Source organism: Elephantulus edwardii, unplaced genomic scaffold (genome assembly GCF_000299155.1).
Source record: "Elephantulus edwardii isolate Elephantulus edwardi_28Jun2011 unplaced genomic scaffold, EleEdw1.0 scaffold00056, whole genome shotgun sequence".
Classification (NCBI taxonomy): domain Eukaryota; kingdom Metazoa; phylum Chordata; class Mammalia; order Macroscelidea; family Macroscelididae; genus Elephantulus; species Elephantulus edwardii.
The window spans coordinates 6,019,505-6,039,857 of NW_006399806.1; the positions used below are offsets into that span (position 1 = coordinate 6,019,505).

A 20,353-nucleotide genomic window follows, 5' to 3' on the forward strand; every position below is an offset into this window, starting at 1 on the left:
GAGCTGTGGTGCTGAAGAGTATTGAATGTACCATGGACTGCCAGGAAAACAAGCAGATTCATCCTGGAGAGGATTAAACCAAGTTACTCCTTGGAGGCAAGGATTCTGGGGCTTCATCTGACATACTTTGGGCATGTTGCAAGGAGGGACAGGTCCTTGGAGAGGGACATCATGCTTGGAAGGGTGGAGGGACAGCGCAAGAGGGGAAGAACCTCCATGAGATGGATTGATTCAGTGACTGGGGTGATCGGGATGGTGTGTCAGAGGCAGTGCGACTGGCACAGGATAGAGAAGGTTTTAGGGCTGTTGTACATAGGGTCACTATGAGTTGCAAATGACTCGATGGTACATAACAACAACAATAAGATACCATTCTGGAAAACACCTTATATATGTATAAGTTGAAAACACAGCATTCAGAATAAAATAGTAACAACTCCCTATCCTGCTTCAGAACTGCAGTACAGCTTCTCTCCATGAGGGCACCAGAGCTACCTTCTGTAGCTTCTTGTTGTGTACTGTAGAGTGGGAACTGACCCACAGCTCACCTTACAGCAGGTTTTCAGAGGCAGTAAATCTCACTGGAGGAGACTGTCCATCCTTTTCCTTTGGACATGCTGATAGATTTGAACCTTTGGAATTACAACACACCTTCTTGCACTGCCAACTCAAAAACACATTGTTAAAATCCACCAGCATCTCTATTGTCTATGGGCAATTTCCTGCCACTAACTGCCTCTGAAAACCCTGCTGGAGAGTCAGCTATAAGTCACTTCCAACAAGACATTACATAACAACAGGCTTTTATTAACCTCATAGTCAATGCTGTGTTCAAGAGCACTGTTATAGCCATTGTGTAATCCAGTACATTGTCTTTCTCATTTTGTTTATCCTCTACTTTAACAATAATGATGCCTTTCTTCAGAGACCAGCTTCTACGACAACATGCACACAGTATGAGTTTCACCATTTTCCCTTCTAAGGATTACCGTGGCTGCTCTTCCTAGATATATTTGTTCATTCTTTCAGTAGTCAATGATGGTTCCTGATGTTAGACAATATAATACTTGCATGTCTGAGCCTGGCGGTTCTGAGTTTCTGCTTCATCTTGTTATTAGGTGCCATTGAGTAAACCATAATTGATGGAGACCTTAATGAACCACAGATCTGAATCTCAAACTATAACCCTCATCATTTCTGATACACTTCAACCATTGATACAATCACTCTGTCAATCAATCTTGTTGAAGGTTTTCTTCTCCTACAATGACCCTCCTACCTTTCCAAGCATGATGCCTTTCTCCAAGAACTGGCCCTTTCTAACAACATGGTATATGAGACAAAGATTCCACATCCTTGTACTCTAAAGAGAACTCTGGTTTTATTTTCCCCATGACACACTTGTTTTTTCTCCTGGCATTCCATGAGACATTCGGTATTCTTTGCCAATACCACATTTCAAAATCATCAGTATTTGTTCTGTCATCATATGCACTGTCCAACATACAGACTGACAGCAAGTATCTGAAAATACCACACCTATTTCAGATGCACCTTAGTGTCTCAACAGGCATCATTAATCTTCAGTACTTTGGAAAGGTGCTTGATAGTGGGTTTTCCGTATACAACACATCTTCTGATTTCTTGACTACTACTCAGTGGTAAGGAATTGTGTTGCCAATGCAAAGATACATAGTTCGGATCCACCAGCTACTCCACAGGAAAAAAAAAATAGACAATTTCCCATACAATTTACTGCCTCTGAAAACTCAACGGGGGATCAGCTATGAGTCAGTTCCAACTTTACAGTACATAACAACAACAGTACAAAGGGTGCTGACTGTGGATCCAAGTTGGAGCAGATCACTGCAACTTCAATCTTTGCTCCATTTATCAAGCTTTCAACAAAGATTCATCTCTAATACCAGCAATGATATTCTTGAGAGTTCTCTGTTGATAGACTGTTTTAACTATTCTTAGGTAACCTTCAACGAGATTTTACTTGCAGGTGATATTAATGATAGTTCTTGGTAATTTCCACCTTCTGTTAGATCTTCATTTTTTGGAATTGGGAAAAAATATGGATCCCTTCTAGTTAGTTGGCCACAAAGCTGTCTTTCAAATTCCTTGGCATAGACTGGTGAGCAGATCCAGGCCTGTATCTGTTTGTTGAAACATGTCAATTGGCATTCCATCAATTTCCAGAACCTTATTTTCTGCCAGTACCTTCAGAGCAGCTTTAATTTCTTCCTACACTACCATTGGCTGTTGATCATATACTACTTCCTGAAATTATTAAAGGTCAGCAAGTTATTTCCAGTACAGTGATTCTTGTATTCCTTCAATCTTCTTTTGATACTTTCTGCATCATTCCACTTATATTCTTCCTTTGCATATCAAAATAAAACTGTAAACTTGCATACAGATGGAATTAGAAAGAGTTCAGTTGAATATGCAAACTTAGCTCTTGAAAAAAATTTATTTGGTGAATTTTTATCTATTAAATGTACTTATTTTGCAAGTAAATATTACTATGGTTTATTTTAAAAATACTCAACCAATATTTCTAAATTATTGTAAAAATGTACACAAATGTATTCATGTTACTGCTATAAAAATTACTACCAATTTAGTACCTTACAACATCACAAATATATTATCTTATGAGAGTCCTAGAAGCCAGCAGGTCTAAAAGTCAGTATGTCTGGGTTTAGTAAAAAGGACAGTACTTAAGTTTGCTGTGTGTCTTCCAAAAGCTCTAAGATAATTTGTTCTTTATTTTTTTCATTTGCTAGAAAGTACCTACACTTCTTTTTCATTATTTTTTTTCTGAGTCTGAGAGCCAACCACATAGGCTCTTCTCTTCTATATGGCCTCTGTTTTTGTTATTTTATCCTCTTGAATCACTTTTCTGTTTTCCTCTTATAAGAAAGAACCTTTTTGCTAATAATGCATCTACCAAGTTACCAGAAAAATTTCTCCAAGGTTGCATAGTTGAGTGTACTTGGGGGAAGGGAGGGTTGAATACCAAAGAAAGAATTTTTCTTTTACTTTTCAAAGAGAGGAGCAAATGGGGGGTGGGGGGAGGGCTGAGCAGGGAGAAAAGTGCAACAATGAATGAATGGAAATCCAAAATCTCTGTAAATGTTCATTAAAATTATTAAAAGAAAATTTAAAACAACAACAACAAAAAAATCCTTAATTACATGTAAAGTTCTTCCTTTTGCCGTATAGCTATTCACATAGTAGGCAATGGACATCTTTTGAGGACTGGTATTGGCGTACAACAGTTATATATGCCTATTTTGGTAATAGGATCAAGTGAGGCAGAAAAATAAACAGCAGCAAAAATAGCAGAGTATTGGAAACTGACCTGGTGATAAAACTCTCCATTTCTTTCAGCATTAGCAAGTTCCTGAAGTTCCTGAGAAGGATCAGCACCCGGAGAAATAATTATCAAGATGGGTTCAAATTCTACTGTTTCTTTATATAAACGTTTGAGATTTAGAGGAAGTGGAGACAATTCTTTCAATCCTAAAAGATGTATAAAGAAAATTAAAAATAAAACCAACATACACCAGAAAAATATCTATTAAAATTAATTTAATGATGCATACATAGAGTACATAGGTAAATTATTGAACTCTGGTGGCATGGTGCATTTCATTTCAGGCTGCTAAGCATAAAGTGACAGGTCAAATCCAGTAGGCGATCCATAGAAAATGGCAAGCCATAGCCTCCCATAAAGAATTACAGCCATGGAAACCGGACAAATGGAAGCTATGAGTCAGAATGGACTCAAAAGCAATCATGCAGTTAGATGAATTATAATAGTTAAACAATGTGTCAAGTATATTTTCTCTAGTACATTATATATAGATTTATAGTAATAGTGAATGAAGGAAACCCAGTACCACATTGTCAGGAAAGAAAGAAATGCATCAACTCTTCGAAGACAAGCAGAGGAAAGACCAGTAAAAGACAGTGAGAAGGAATAGTCTGTATGAATGATGAACAGATGCATACATCTAGATAATTAAGATAAAGAAGTATTTTAATAAGGAAGAAATTAACAATTTTGAATGTTTTTGAGAAGGTAATTAGGACAAAACATCAAAAGCCATCACTGAGTATAGAGGTGAATAAAACATTGCTGACGTTATGGATGGGGTTGAGGCTACCACAAGAACTAGGGAAACAGAGAATTGTCATCATAACTACAGAAATGCTCTCCAGGTTTCAGACCCTTCTTGCTAACATCATAGTACTTATTTAGTCAGTAATTTGTCTTATTGTTTCCATTTGTTCAAAAACACTTGTAAATCCTTCAAAATATTGTTTGTACATTTACATATTCTACTGTCTTTTGGGCCAAAAGACAATTGTGTGAAGAGCTGGGTTAGAAGGGTACAGTAGGAATATATCTACCTTTATTATCTAAGACTTAAGGAGGTATTTTTGCTATTAGATTATTACAATAACAATGTCTTTTAAAAATGAGAATCTATTACCTGTCAGTTTATCACCTTTTGATGGCTTATGTTTCTTTCATATTAGATGCTATTACATTGGTAATAGTTTATCCAGAATGAATAAGATTCAACGTAACTTCCAGACTAAATGATGCCAGGAATTAAAAACTTGGAAAATTACTTTCAAATTTAACTAATGAAAACCTTATAGATTAAAATGGAACACTGTCCAATATGGACAAGTCACCACGAAGGACATCATGTCTGGAAAAGTAGCCTCCCAGTGAGAGTGAAGGCAGCACTCCCTGGGATCAACACACCTGTGAGGAAGACATAATACCAACCAACATTTCTTACTGTTGCACATATGTTCCCATGGATTGGAGTCAAATATCTACTAAAATGGGGAATAAATTTAGCTCTTTCAATATCTAGTAAGAACATAGACTGGAAGCTGGGTTTCTTGTGTCCTCATCTTACCTCAGAGTTCCTGTGAGAATTAAAAGTTAATACATGTTTAAACTAGTGTCTGGCACAAAATAAGAGTTATTTAAGTGTTAGCTAGAATTAACATCATTGTGAAGAATCTGGCTTAAGTGAAAGACTGTCTACTAGGAAAAATCTGCTCATCTGAAGCTAAGAGTTCTTAAAGTAACACTCTCCTATTGCCCAAATGCATCCAAGTGCTCCTATATCTTAGTGCTCCTTAGAGGAAATCACAGTGAAACTTCATGTCAATTACTTTGGGCACATTTTCAGGAGGAACCAGTACTTGGAAAGATAAATCATACTGGGAAAGGTGGAGAGTTAGCAAAAGAGAGAAGCACACTCTATGAGAAAAACCACAACAGGCTTGAGCATGAAATAGATCATAAAGGTGGTACAAGATTTAAACCTGTTGTTCATACAATCTCTATGTGTCATTGTCAACTTGATGGCACCTAATAATAACAACATAACAAAGTCTAATTGTTTTATATACTTCAGGGCTTACAAACGCTTTCAGTGGTAAGCAAAGAAATATTAATATTTTCTGTAATTTCATAAAACTATATGAGAAATTCTAATTTATTGAAAATAAGCATATCATATTATTCTTATTTGAAACACACATACATGTATATTTGTTCATTGCCATCAAGTAGGATCTAGCTCATAGCTGATTCTCCAGCAGGTATCCAGAGGCTATAAATGTCACAAGAGGTCACTGCTCATTTTTCTCTCACAGCCCAGGTGATGGTGATAAATTTGAATATATGCCTTTGGGTTGGGTGTGCAATTCCTTACCCACACCACCAGAGCTCCATATAAATAATACACACACATACACATAACTGAAAATACAGTTAAAATGAAAATGTGGTGTAGTAAGTTTATTGTTCAAAATTACTTTCCCAGGTCAATGGGTTTGATTTTGCCACATTGCTAGGTGGGAACATAAAAACAGTGCTGACTGATGCTTGAAAAACTGCCCTGATTCAAGAATTTCATCCTGTTTCCAACATGAATTGCAATTTTTTAACCTCCCTAGCAGACCACATAATTGTATTATCTATGAGTTCTGTGTGGCCATTGAAACAGATTACCAGACCCAGTAGCAGAACATCAAGAGTCCTGGGAGGTATGGATAACGTTAAGTATTGGTTAAAAAAAAAATAAAAATGGTAAAAGGTGCCAGAGGATAGAGGTGTTCTGGATGCTAACTGGTGACTGTTCACCCTTGTACAGTTAGTGGACATTGGATACAACAGCCTTTGACTAATTTTATATCAACATACAGTTTCATTATGCTGACTCACTCAAACATTTCTATCAAGTCAGAGCCCTCTCATAGCTGACCTTCCACTGGATTTTTGAAGCTGTAAATTGTACAGGAGAAAACTGCTCATGTTTCCCTAAAAGAGCTGCAAAGCCTTTGATTGGCAGTGTTACTCCTTACAGACTATACCATCAGAGACTTATTCTTTACAATGCAATTCTAAAACATTCCAGCCAAAAGACAGTAAAAACCTTGGATGACTTTGTTCTTTAAGAAAAAATACCTTTCAAAGCCTTTCCTTGGCACAGTGTTACCATACTTTATATTTATACAGAGACTCATGGTATGGCTTATTACTTTAAAATGAGTGATAATTCTTAAGCTAAGAATATCTAAAACATTTTGTAATACACATATTTTGCAATTAGTTTCTGATCTAGAAGACACAAAATCTTTTTTAATTTAGATTTAGATAACTAATCTTGTGTTCCCAAAGAAATCTCAGGGTAAGGCCCTAGACAAAAAAGAGAAAAATATGGAACAATTTTCAAAAATTATTTAAAAATGGCCAAGGCAAAGACTAGTAGAATCCCAACAGTTACAGTCTTTAATCACCCTACAGGCCTAGAACTAAACTCAGCACGGTGGCTCAAATTTCAGCCAAAAAAAAGAGAGGGTGAATAATAACAACAGGGAGATACTAACAACTCAGAGAAATCAGCTATAGAAGATTAGGAGAACAGAACTTATCCAGGGCTAAAAACGCAGAAGGAAGGAAAGAAAGATCTCAGGAGAAGCAAGAAAAGAGTGGTTAAATGTGGGTATTTTAATTAATATTATAAAACAAAATGTGGATGCATGCTTCAGTGGAAAATCTATTTGCTCTGTAATCTTTCAAATCACAATTTTAAAAACAAAACAAAGATAATTCATTTTAAAGGATTTGTTTCTTAAGATTATGACATACTATATTTTGAACTAACTTTAAGGAGCTCTGGTAAAGATTGCACTATTAATTCAAAGGTACACAGTTCAAATCCGCCACCTGTTCTGTGGAAGGATGGGCAATCCCTTTCCATGTGATTTACTGCCTCTGAAGACCTACTGTAGGGTCAGCTACAATGGTTCTGTAGCGGTTCAGTTCCAACTTGATGGTACATAATAACAACAGAAAATATCTAATTTTCCATTAAAACATGACTTTAAGTGTACGAAAGCAGTGAGGATTTGGCATTTGGTTCTTTGCTACGATATTCTGTATTTATTCCCATTCCAAAGAAAGGTTATTCGACAGAGTGTGGAAATTATCAAACAATATCATTAATACCACATGCACGCAAGATTTTGCTGAAAATTATCCAAAAATGATGTAAGAGGACGTCAACAGAGGACTGTCAGATGTGCAGGCTGGGTTTAGAAGAGGGTATGGTACTAGAGATATTATAGCTAATGTTAGATACATCTTGGCTGAAAGCAGAGAGTACAAAAGGAATGTTTATCAGTGTTTCATAGACTATGTAAAATTGTTTGACTGTGTAGATCACAACAAACTGTGGCTGACTCTGAAAGGAATGGGAATCCCAGAACATTTGATTGTGCTTATGCGAAACCTATTCTTGGAACAAGAGGCAGTTGTCAGAACACAGCAAGGAAACATGGAATGATTCAAAATCAGGAAGGTTATATGCTACGGATGTGTCCTATTTCCATACCTTTTAATTCTATATGCAGAACAGATCACTGGGGAGGCTGGGCTCTTTGAGAAGTAATGTGGCATCAGGATTGGAGGAATATTCATCAACAACTTGTGTTATGCAGATGACACAACCCTGCTTGCTAAAACTGAAGAGGACCTGAAGCACTTGCTGCAGAACATCAAGGACTACAGCCTTCAATATAGACTGAATCTCAACATCAAAAAAATTGTCAGAACTGGGCTGAATGGAAGCATTATGATAGATAATGAAGAGACTGAAATTGTTAACAGCTTTAGTTTGATTGGCTTCACAATCAGCAGCCAGGAAATCAAAAGATGAATTGCATTGGGAATGTCTGCTGTCAGAGACCTTTCTGGAGTACTGAAGAGCAATGACATCAGTCTGGAGAATAGGTGCAGGTGATCAAGGCCAGAGCCTTCACAATTGTTTACTATGGATCAGAAAGCTGGACAATAACTAGGGATGATAGAAAGAAAATTGATGCCTTTGAGCTGTGACACTAGAGAATAGTATTGAATATACTGCGGATGTCCAGGAGAACAAACAAGTTCATTCTGGAGAGGGTAAAACCAGGCTGCTCCCTGGTGGCAAGGATTCTGAGGCTTCATCTGACATACTTTGGGCATGCTGCAAGGAGGGACATCACGGAGAGCGGCATCATGTTTTGAAGAGCAGAGGGATAGTGCGAGAGAGAAAGACCCTCGTTGAGATGGATTGATTCAGTGACTGGGATAATAAGGGTAGGTGTGTCAAAGATAGTAAGGTTGGCACAGGATAGAGAAGGTTTCAGGGCTACTGTATATAGTGTTTGCTATGAGCCACAAGCAACGTGACGGTACACAACAACAGCATGATATTCTAATCAAAGACAACATGAAAAAATACATTTTTACTTTATGATGTGCTTTCATAAAATCAAGCAATACTTTATATCAATATATAGTGTCAATATTATGTCAAATTTAATATAATGTTAAGTAGGGCCATATCCACAACAGAGAATTGTTAAATGTGAAATCTTAAAAGACCTTAAGATCTTTCTGCACTACATAAAATAAAATATCAACAAAATAAAATAATTCTGGTGAGTGACATAATTCTAGCCAAGTGTTTGTTCCACTTACCCAGGGTTTTACATACAAATAGAGCCATGGCACTTTGTAATCTGTCTGGTCTGAGAGCTTGTACCACCAGAACCTTAAAATAAAGTACAGGTTAGTTTTAATAAAATCCTTACCTAAACAGTAGCTAATGACAATTTAAGTAAATAAATATTTATTAAAATCTGGAAAAAAGATCATTGTTTCCCAGTATTTTCTATGCCTTAAAACTGTCACAGTAGGATACACCAAGACACCTTTTTAATAACCAAAATAATGCTGAAATAAATATTTCTTCCAATTTGACATGAAAATATCCATCAACATGCAAAGATCATATCATGCCCTCATCATCTACTGAAGTGGTCAAACCACAAGTGAAAATAAGAGCCAGGTAGGTAAAGCATTTCTGATGACAGGAGTATGAGTACAGAAGTCAAGAAATCTTGCCTAAAAGTTTCAAATTACTAATCAATGTTACTCCCACATGATTAGGCATTCAAATAATGAGATTCTTAGTTGTTAATTTTAACATAGTTGGTGAAATAAAGTTCAAGCATAAAGAGACAGGAAATAGAGCTGGCAGTTTGGTGAAAAGATACAGTCATTTCTTTCAGTGGCAGGTCCTGCAGACTTTGTCCATAATAATCTTTTCAAGAAGCCAATAAGTCAATGGGGTGGAATTCATCATCATTCTCTTTGGACATGAAATGGAAACAAATCCCTTCGTCTGCACTAGTGTTTTCAGGAGAAAAACCTGTACTATCCATATTATAAATTCATTACAAACTTTCCCTATTACAATTTTCTTTTAAAATTCTTCTGAATGGCAAGAAAAAAATTCATTATATAACTTTTGTATTTAAATAACGCTAAATTTTACCTGTTGAAATAAGGAAACTTTTTGGGTAAGAATAGAAGGAAACTCTTGTTCACACATTGAATTGTGATAGTAAGTGCGCCACAGAGCTGCATCTTCAAAGCAGAGGGTCTGATAAAGACCAGGAAGAGTAATCTGAAAAATAAAAATAACCATGTAGAGTATATATGAAAGTCAAATACTGAAGTTAACTATTTTTTATACTTGTGTTGGCATATCTAACAATAATAAAATAATAATAAAAGTCAGAAGTGGTAGATTATCTACAGTTAAAGCCAAAACTGAATGTCATTATACTTAATAAATCTCTCTCTAAAATAAACAACGGACTGCTAGGAGAACAAACGAATTTGTCCTGGAGAGAATGAAGCTAGGCTGCTCCTTGGAGGCAAGAATTCTAAAGCTTCGTCTGACATACTTTGGACATGTTGCAAGGCGGGACCAGTCCTTGGAGAGGGACATCATGCTTGGGAGGGTGGAGGAACAGTGCAGGAAAGGAAGACACTCGATGAGAAGGATTGATTCAGTGACTGGCTTAATGGGGGTAGGTGTATCAGAGATGGTAAGATTGGCACAGGATAGAGTTTAGGGCTGTTGTACACAGGGTCACTATGAATTGCAGGTGACTCAACAACACATAACCACAACACCAACAACAAAATAAACAAAAACAAAAAAAATTGTACTTAACTATCTCCACCTAATGGAGAAAAGACATACTATCAGTGAAACAATAAGTTTTAAGCACTGCAGCAAATTTGAGTTCCATGGTTAATTGTAAAAGTATGTCAACTTTCAGTTTCAAATTTCTAAGAAAGCATGTTTTTCTAAGTTGTCTTCATTTATGCCCTTAAGGAGTTCGTGTTTAGACATGAACATGTGGTTTTGATTGTTTTCTCTTTGGTACCCTATACATTTAAATAACCCCTTAAATAACTGCTTTTCTAAGTGGTTCTCCCCAAACTACTAATATCCTTGGGCCAAATAAAGTGTGTTTTCTTTAGAATTACCTGACAAGTGTTCATATTTCTATTTAAAATAATGTTTTTAACTTAAGGTTTTTGGTCATACCTACAGAACTAACTAAACTGTATATAAATTAATAGCACATTCTTAGTTAACATAAATAATTTAAATATTAAACAAGTGAAATATCCCTGTAGTAGAATACCTTTAATGTTGCCACTGCCCAGCTTCTTTCCTGATCTATCCAGGATGGAAGTTGATCACGTATTCTTTGCTGAGAGTCCTTTAATCAAACAAATCCTTTCATTGGTATATTTGGTCAAGTTCAGATTCTTAAAAAATTAATCATTAAATGGCAATTTTTATGAATAGCGTCTCATTTCTTTATTCTTTACTTATTTTAAAAGTTAATAACAGTAAAATTCTAAATAACAGAAGTTATAAATATTAATTTAGGCAAAGACAATATTCTTTTTCATTCTTTACTTTCACGACATTTCAGAAAAAAATTAAATGTTTTAAGAAAAACTTTGAAATTACATTAATCCTACAGTTCAAATATGCTCTAATATCTATGCTACAATTTCAGAATACTGCTAAGAGGAATAATTATTTTCATCACATATTTAACCAGAAAATTAATAAGGCTGGGAGAACTAAATTTGGTTGAAGTTATTGAAAGTTTTAAAACAAATTTTTAAAATTTTTGCTATCTACTAAATGTTTCTAAATTACTAAAAGATTGTGTTTTCCTTAAAACTATGTGTTCTTAGGATAAAGTATATAAACTAAGAGAGGAAAATTACATTTACTTCATAATAACTTCTATTTTTAAAACAATGTATGTATTGAAAGAGGACACTGATGGCTTGGTGCTAAGGAGTTCTGATGCCTAACCAAAGACATGCAGTTCGAACCCACCAGATGCTCCTTGAGAAAAAGATGGGCAATAACTTCCCAAACAATTTACTGCTTCTGAAAATCTGCTCAAAGTTCAATTACGAGTCACTTTCAATTTGATGGTACATAACAACCATATGCACACAAAGACAAAAATATAAATTTAGGTCCATTTTTTTTAAAGCAGGGCACTAGGAACAAGGATATATTCCTCTAATCAAGCATAACAGCAAAATTATATTAAAGTTGATATGGAGCAAATTATGTTTGTTTTGTTTTATTTTGTTTTGTTTCTAACTGGAAAGCAAAAACACAGTCCCTCACTACCATAAACTATGCAGTCTCCCACATTTGGGAAACGCTCAGGGATCAGCACAGCTAAAGTGAAGTATATACGTCTCACCCTGGGAAAACCACCTTCATGATTATAGTGTCTCCCCTGACTGGTAAGTACTATGTTTTATGATCCCATAGCCAGAGTTACGTTCTCTTTTGAGTAAAATAGTAAGATTCTGCTATTATAACTTACAGTTTTCCGTAGCATATCTCCTACAACCACACCTGTAAACGTATCCCATTCCTATTGAATAAAAATAGAAAGAATCCATAAAAATATTTAGTCTATAAAATGTTCTCAATATCCTAAGATATCAGATGACAATGAAGTTTTCTAAGGACTTAGTAAAAAAGTAATAAATAACACTTCCTCCCAAGACAATACTAACATTATAAGAACCAGTACAAACACCATTAATATGAAATAGAACAGAAATTAATTTATAAAAAATAAGACTATAATTAGATATTATACATTAGTTACATATTTTCATTTGTGTGCACATCTATTTTTATACAAATATCTGGTCTAAACAACCAGAACTTCTGTTGCCATATACAATTAACATTTGTTAGCTACTTGTTTATTGATTCTTGAATGTGCTAATCTCCACTAAAAGATATAAACAATGAAAATATTCACTGCCATCAGTCAATTCTGAGTCATAGTAAGAGAGGAGAAATGATCCATAGGATTTCTAAGGCCGTGGAAGGCTGATGGACACACACTGCTATGTCATTTTCCCCAAAGAGTGGTTAATGGGACTGAATCTTCAGTCTTTCATTTAGCAGTGAGTGATTAGCTAACTACTGTACCACCAGGGATTTTTATAAGCTTGAAGGAAAACCAAAAGTTTAAAAATAGTGTACGTTGTTAGGGATGCATTTTTAAAAGCACTTTTAAATATGTAAGTGGGATTTTTTCACCTAGAGATTAAGAGACTGTTATTATTTCTTTGTAGTAACAGAATCAAGACTGATTAAGTTTTGTAAGCTCTCTTCCGTTTTAATTTTTTTATTGATTTGCATACAATAATTTGTTTACATGGTGTTTCATTCACATGTACATTTTTTCACCCTTTCCTTCAATCCACGAAACTCTGTGACCCCATGATTTCCCCTCCCCTTCTTCTCACCCTCAGCCCCTCTGTCCCCTCCCTTTTCCTCTTTGGATATCCATACACATCTTACTGGTTATCCTTTTGGTTTTACAATGATGATCTTATACAGTATCTGTTCTTATGTACCCAAGATACTTCACTCAGCATAGTGGCAAGAATTTGTAAGAAAATATAAGTCTTCATTCTAGGTTCCCCCAGAAGATAAGACCTGTTCATAATCATACTATCTGTTACACATTGGTTAGCAAATATAAAAGTCTGAGAGCAATATGGATAGCAATCAAGAAACATGCTAGCTGCATCAAATACTCTTTCAATTAAAACTATGCAACAATGAATAATTAAAGAAGATTTCTAGGTAATCAAAGAAGACTTTCTTGCCTAGAGCTAATTTATTTCTATTCCAGGAGAGGGGAAAATATTAGGGAATATTAAGTCTAATATTACATGGTACATACTGATCATGATAAAATATATTCTATAGGGAGAGAGGACAGTATATAAACTAACAGTAGAAATAAAAGGAACCAAGTTAATAAATTCAAGAGCCCCTATATAAGCCAATGAAAATAGGCTTAACTGTAGAATGGTACATACTGTTTTTTAAAAACATTAGAGGAGCCCAGAATAAAGTTATATCTGACAAAAGAGAGTAGAGGTAACTAGATGAAAGCTGTACTGTCTATACATAATTCCCTCACACTTGCTATTTCATTCTCTCTTTATGAAAATGGCATAATAATGACAAAAATCACTTGCAAATATTTTTTCAGAAAGGTAGAAGACCAGAGATGCATTAGTTAGCTTTAGAAGTTTGAGAGGGAGATTATTATGGTAAACCAGAAATGAATACATAGAAAAAAAGGAAAAATTTATACATAAAAAAGAATAACATAAAGATGCAGGCTCAAGAAAGTATCTGAAATTGTCCACTCTCTTTCTTCATCCAAACAAGTCATTAGAAGAAATAAATAATCAATGCAACCCATCTTGTTTCAGTTTTTTCTGCTTATCAGTTCTATTTCCTAGATTAGGAAATTTGATTCTCTGTATAAGGTTCTGAGAAATTCTCTGCCTTATCAACTTTCTCTGGACAATTAGAATGACCCTTAAACATCATAAAAGATTTACAAGTTAGCACACTTTTTTTAAAATGTCATTTGCAAACTAAATATAAATACATCCAATGACCAAACTTTGCTTATTTAATTTTACTTACATTTTCTTGGAAAAGTTCAGGGTGCATTCCACGAACAAAATGCAAAGCAAACATCAACTGATCAGCCTGGAAAAAAGAACAGATATTCTCCTACTTATTCTACATTTATGTCTTTGAGCAAGTTCTTAAATTTCAGTTTGCAATGAGTCTTCACATCATCTATTCTTATTAACATAGAAAATACTATTAAAATTATTTCTATATAAAACAAATACATTCAAGATGGAGCTGGAGGAATAATGAAAAGTTAATAATGTTTAAATAAAACACTAAGTATTAAGCAACTTATACATCTAATTTAAAAGAAAAAAGATAACTTATTTAGCTAAGTAAATACAGTTATGAGGTCTGGATTAGTCATTATTAGCAAATCACCCTTTTGCAATGTTTTGTTAGATGCCAATTAATCAACTACAACTCCAAAACCTTGCCCTATCCTGAACCATCCTTATGATCTCCATCTACTGTTGCAGTCACTGTGCCAATTCTTCTGGAAGATCTTCTCTCACTGACCATCAAGCTTTCCAGGTGTAATGGTGTTTTTCCTAACAACTGACCCACCACCAAAAGTATGTGAGACAAAGTTTCACCAGAGCACCTTGGTTGCACTTCCTCCAAGGCACATTTGTTTGTTCCTTTGGCTTAAGTTGTGGTGTGTGGTATCACAATAGAACTGACCTGTTGCTTCAGCAAGTTTTCAGAAGCTGTAAATCTCTAGGGAGGAGACTATCCCCCTTTCTCCCACGGAGCAGCTGGAGGATTTGAACAGTGTGCCTTTGGGTAGCAGCATAGCACCTTAGCACCAGCCACCAGAGCTCTCTATGCTCTTTTAGCATTCAGTGGGCTAGTCAGTACTCTTCTCCAGCACTTCAATTCAAATGCATCAACTATGATATGTCTTCCTTATTCATTGTCTCTAACTTTCAGATTCATACAAAATAAGTGAAAATATCTTGGCTTAGATCTGGCATATCTTGCTGTTTAAGTTGATATCCTTAAAAGAGGTTCTTGACAGAACATTTTCCAGTGCAACATGTCTTTGGATTGCATGTGGATCCAAGTAAAACAAAGTCACTGACAACTTCAATCTTTTCTCCATGATGATGTCTGCTGATCCTGTAGTGAGGATTTTTGTTTTCCTGATGTTGAGGTGTAGTCATCATTGAAAGCTGTAGTAGTTATTTTTTCCCACTGCAAGTGCTCAAGTCTTCTTCAGTTTCTGAAAGCAAGGTTATATCAACTGCATAACTCATGTTATTACCTCAGTTTTGATGCCTCATTCTTCTTCATATAGCCCAGTTTCTTGAATTATTAATAAGTTGCTGTGCTACCAGTGCAAAAGTGTTCAATTCAAATATTCCAGATCCTCCACAGGAGAAAAATCAGCAATCTCTTTCCAAGCAATTTATTGAAAACAAACTAGAGGGTCAGATATAGTTCAGTTTCAAACGGAAAGTACACAACAACATAGACTTAATACGTATGGAGAAAGGATACAGTCCTGAGGCACAACTTTTCATCGCTTTTCAGAGCAACCTTTTTCATTAGCAAGCTTCAAGTCATCAGTGTTAGGTTTAAACATAAGGATAATGATATGCAATTATTATAATTCTTTTTAATAGACATAATTTTATAAAATAAAAACTAAATTTGTTTTCCACTTAGTAAAAAGAAGTAATACTAGATCAAAACAACAAATAATTTCCCTAATTGTGCTATTTTTAATCAAAAAGAAGCAAAACCAAAGCATGAGTGAGTGGGTCACTGAAATTCAAAACCACAGAAAATATTACCAGATGACCCAACATCTTACAGGTATAACAAATCAAGCCAAGAATGCTGTTACATGCCATCAAGTCAAGACTGACTCATAGCTAATCCTCCAGAGGTTTACACAGGCTGTCAATCACAAAGGAAGAGATCTCTCATCTTTCTCCCACAGAGCATCTGACAGTTCAAACCACCGACCTTTAGATTGGCAGCAGATCTCTTTACCACTAGGCCACCAGATCTGCTTAGCCAAGAATAGACTTCATCAAAATAGGCATAACAAAAAGATGCTAAGTTATGAGAGTCTCTCAAGGTGAAAGATTGTATGTAGAATATGAGCTACTTAAAAAAAAATATCTTAGGGAAAGTGGGCAAAAAAGAGAGGGGCAGATTTTAAGGAGCAATCAGTAGAAGATAAGCAAAAGAAGAAAGGAAAACAAAGTTAGGAAAACTGGAAGAGAAATTGATAGTTAGCTCATAGTTTCTATTCAATGTTGTCAGTATCCTTAGAAAGATCATACTATTTGACATTAAATAGCATATTTTTTAAAAAATCCAAAAGGAAATTTTATATTGTAAAACAATCACTTGACTTTTAAGGACATATTAAATATATCTTCTCCTCACTTATTGACTATCCTATTATCTGACAACTCTTACTTATAACAATAGCAAAAAATATACTTTCTGAATATTTTGCATATTACTGGAATATGACAGCCAATAGCAAAAGCCACAATGGAAGGCAAAAATAATGGTCATGTATTATTGCAGAATGAGTATGAAGGTCCAAGGAGTGGAGGGAGTGCTTACTCATAGAATCACACAATTTGACAGGTGGAGGGAGGGATGGGTAAATGAAAGGAGAAAGATCCAATGTGAAAAAATATATAAGAACTTCATGAACTTTGTATGTAAACCAGTATAAAATTTAAAACAAATAATAATGGTCACCATGAGAGATAAAATTATTTAAGTGTGGTAGTCTATGACTCTCTGTAATTTGGCATATATATAATGATGTAATTCAATGCTCAGGAATAAAGTAGCCATCATTCCCTGAAAATACAACCTTACAATCTGATGTGATTATCCTTCGTTACCACGTGCACTAATTTTTGCATAATGCTCTTTGCAATTTAACCACGCCAATAAGTGAATTCAGCAGTATACAAAAATGAGATTAATTAAATTACCTTTAAATATACATTCTTCTGGCAAAGCTCTATTGTATGAGACATGTAGTCTGAGAGTTGTTCTTAGATTCAGTCTATTATGACTCAGAATGACCCTATGCACAACAGATATGAACCCTGTCCTATGCCATGTCATGTTTAGAATATCTGACACACTCAAGCTCACTGTTACAGTCACTGAGTCAATCCACATGGTTGAGGGTCTTCCTTTCTTTTGTCAAGCCTCAACCTTTCCAAGTATGATGCTATTCTCCAAGGAATATCTTCTCCTAGCAACATGCCCAAAGTATGCAAGGTGAGCTTTATCATCCATCTTTTGCCTCCAAAGAGCTCTCTGACTACAACTTCTCCAAGGCTTTTTTCAAAATCTATGTTATATTCTTTTCTCCAATACCACACTCAAAGGCATCAATTCTTTTTCTGTTATCTTTATTGATTGTCCAGTCCTCAAACTGACATCATTATTCCTTAATAATTTGGAGAGGTCCCTGACTGCAGACTTTCCCAATCTTCTGATGTCCTGAATGCCATGACCAACTGCATTAATTGTGGAAATAACTGTGACAGTAATATGTTCCTTCACTATAAAGCATTTATACAAAATAAAAGTTATTATTTTACTATGAAAAACAGATGCTGTAAACCTTAATCATCAATTTGTTTACATTTACTGGGAGTAAAAGGAAGTGAAAAGTTCAAATTGAGTCCTAAGAAGCCCAAATAAGGCACCCACCTAGTGCAACAAAACGCAACCTAACCAATTCTACCATCAAGTATCTCTTTAAAGGGCTAAATGGCAAGGTGGTTAGTTTAAAGATGAAGGAATGCCTGAACCAAGTCATGGTATGTTAAGTTGCTTCAAATGTCTATGAACTATGGAAAATTAATAAGGAAGTCTAAGAAAGAACTGATGACTTTGAATTGTGCTGCTGAAGAAGAGTATTGAATGTAACACGGACTGTCAAAAGAACAACAAATCTGTATTGGAAGAAGTACAGCTATAGTATGTCACAGAAGCAAGGACTTTAAGACTCCATTTGGTATATTTTGGGGTTGTTATTATGAGATGATAATTCTCAGAAATATAGAGGGCCAAAGCAGGAGAGGAAGACAAAACAGACTGTACAGTAACTGCAATGCTCAGCTGACATAGTGAGGAGAGCACACGAAGGGACAAGGTTCCACTCAGTTTTATATAAGGACACAGGTTTGTCCTAGGGAAGGTGAAACCAGGCTGCTCCTCAGAGTCAAGGATTCTGAAGTTCATCTGACATATTTTGGGCATGTTGCAAGGAAGGTGTGGTCCTTGGGGAGGGATATCATGCTTTGGAGGGTGGAGCACAAGAAAGGAAGACCCTTTGAGGTGGACTGATTCAGTGACTAGGGTAATGGGGGTAGGTGTGTCAGAGACAGTAAGATTGGCATAGGATCGAGCAGGGTTTAGGGTTCTTGTATGCAAGGTCACTATGAGTCGCAGGCAACTTGATGGTACATAAAAACAACAACAAGGAGTTGGAACTGCCTCCATGATACCTTACAAGCATCACCACAAGTATATCTACAAAAGGTAAGTAATTTCAAAGAGGTAGCCCTTATTATACTTTAGTAATAAGTAAAATTATGTAATTACAGAATATTTATTACATCTTAGTAATATATTTGTTATTGTAAAAAAAAAAAAACACCAAAACACAAACCCAACAAGAACCACAAACAAAATCGAAAAACACTTGAACAGGTATGTCTGGGGAATAGTTCTGCTGGAATTTTCATTGAAGAAAAGTATAGCACAACTTCATCTCATATACTTTGGGCATGCCATTAGAAGTTATTCCTTGGAAAGGGAAAACATGCTTGTAAAGGTAGAGAGTCAGAGAAAGAGAGGAAGATCTTGAATGAGATGGATTGATATAGTAATTCAGCAACAGGATTAACTGCCAGAGATGATGAAAGATGGCAGAGGATATGGCAGGGTTCAGATCTTTTGTTGTACATAGTGTCACAACAAATCTTACTTGACTCAACAGCACTTAACAAAAAGAGTATCTAAATACCAAAGCAAAGGGAAAAATTGAGAAGTTAAGGAACCAAACAGAAGATTTCAAAGGGCAGCCTGGGAAGACAAACTAAAGTATTATAATGAAATGTGCAAAAAAATTGGAGTCAGAAAATCAAAACTGCTAAGCTCACTTGCTGATAGAAAGAAGTGAAGAACAAATTCAAGCCTTGAGTTGTAATACTATGGATGGTTTGAGCAGAATATTGAATGATCTAGGAAGCATTAAAAGAAGATGGATGGAATAAAGAGAGCCACTGTACCAAAAAGAATTAGCTGACACAGAAGAATTTCGAGGAACAACATATGATCAAGAGGCAAGGGTGATGAAGGAAGAAGTTCAGGTTGTTCTGTAGGAAATGGCATAAAATAAAACCCCAAGAATTGACTGAATACCAATTGATATATTTCAACAAACAGATGCTGCCCTGGATGTGCTCACTAAGTTTTGCCAATAAATCTGGAGGACAATTACCTGGCCAAAAGACTGGAAGAGATCCATAAAGTGACCCGACAGAATGTGGAAATTATAGAACAGTATCACTAATATTCTCCCTTCCACCCAGGAGCACGCCGGAAATCCTGGGTACCTTTGAAAAACGCCTCTTCGTCTCTTATCTGGGCTGGATTCCTTGTGCCTGCCCTCAAGTCTCCCTTCCGCCCAGGAGCACGCCGGAAATCCTGGGTACCTTTGAAAAACGCCTCTTCGTCTCTTAATGGAAGGGAGAATTGAGGGCAGGCACAAGGAATCCAGCCCAGATAAGAGAGGAAGAGGCGTTTTTCAAAGGTACCCAGGATTTCCGGCGGGACCGAGGGCCGGAAACATAATCCACTCAGTAGTTCTACCAGACACGGCACCT

The 20,353-nt window shown here is 35.7% G+C and overlaps 1 protein-coding gene across 1 annotated transcript in view; it reads right to left on the reverse strand.

Annotated features, from left to right (window-relative positions):
* Nucleotides 1–20,353, reverse strand: part of DYNC2H1 (dynein, cytoplasmic 2, heavy chain 1) — a 440,751-nt gene that overhangs the window by 143,859 nt on the left and 276,539 nt on the right. Inside the window, exons 71-76 of the mRNA XM_006887344.1 lie at nt 14,472–14,537; nt 12,325–12,375; nt 11,101–11,178; nt 9,933–10,064; nt 9,074–9,146; nt 3,374–3,534 (exon numbers count right to left, since the gene is read on the reverse strand). Of these exons, the coding sequence (XP_006887406.1) occupies nt 3,374–3,534; nt 9,074–9,146; nt 9,933–10,064; nt 11,101–11,178; nt 12,325–12,375; nt 14,472–14,537 (561 nt within the window). The remainder of the gene's footprint in view (nt 1–3,373; nt 3,535–9,073; nt 9,147–9,932; nt 10,065–11,100; nt 11,179–12,324; nt 12,376–14,471; nt 14,538–20,353) is intronic.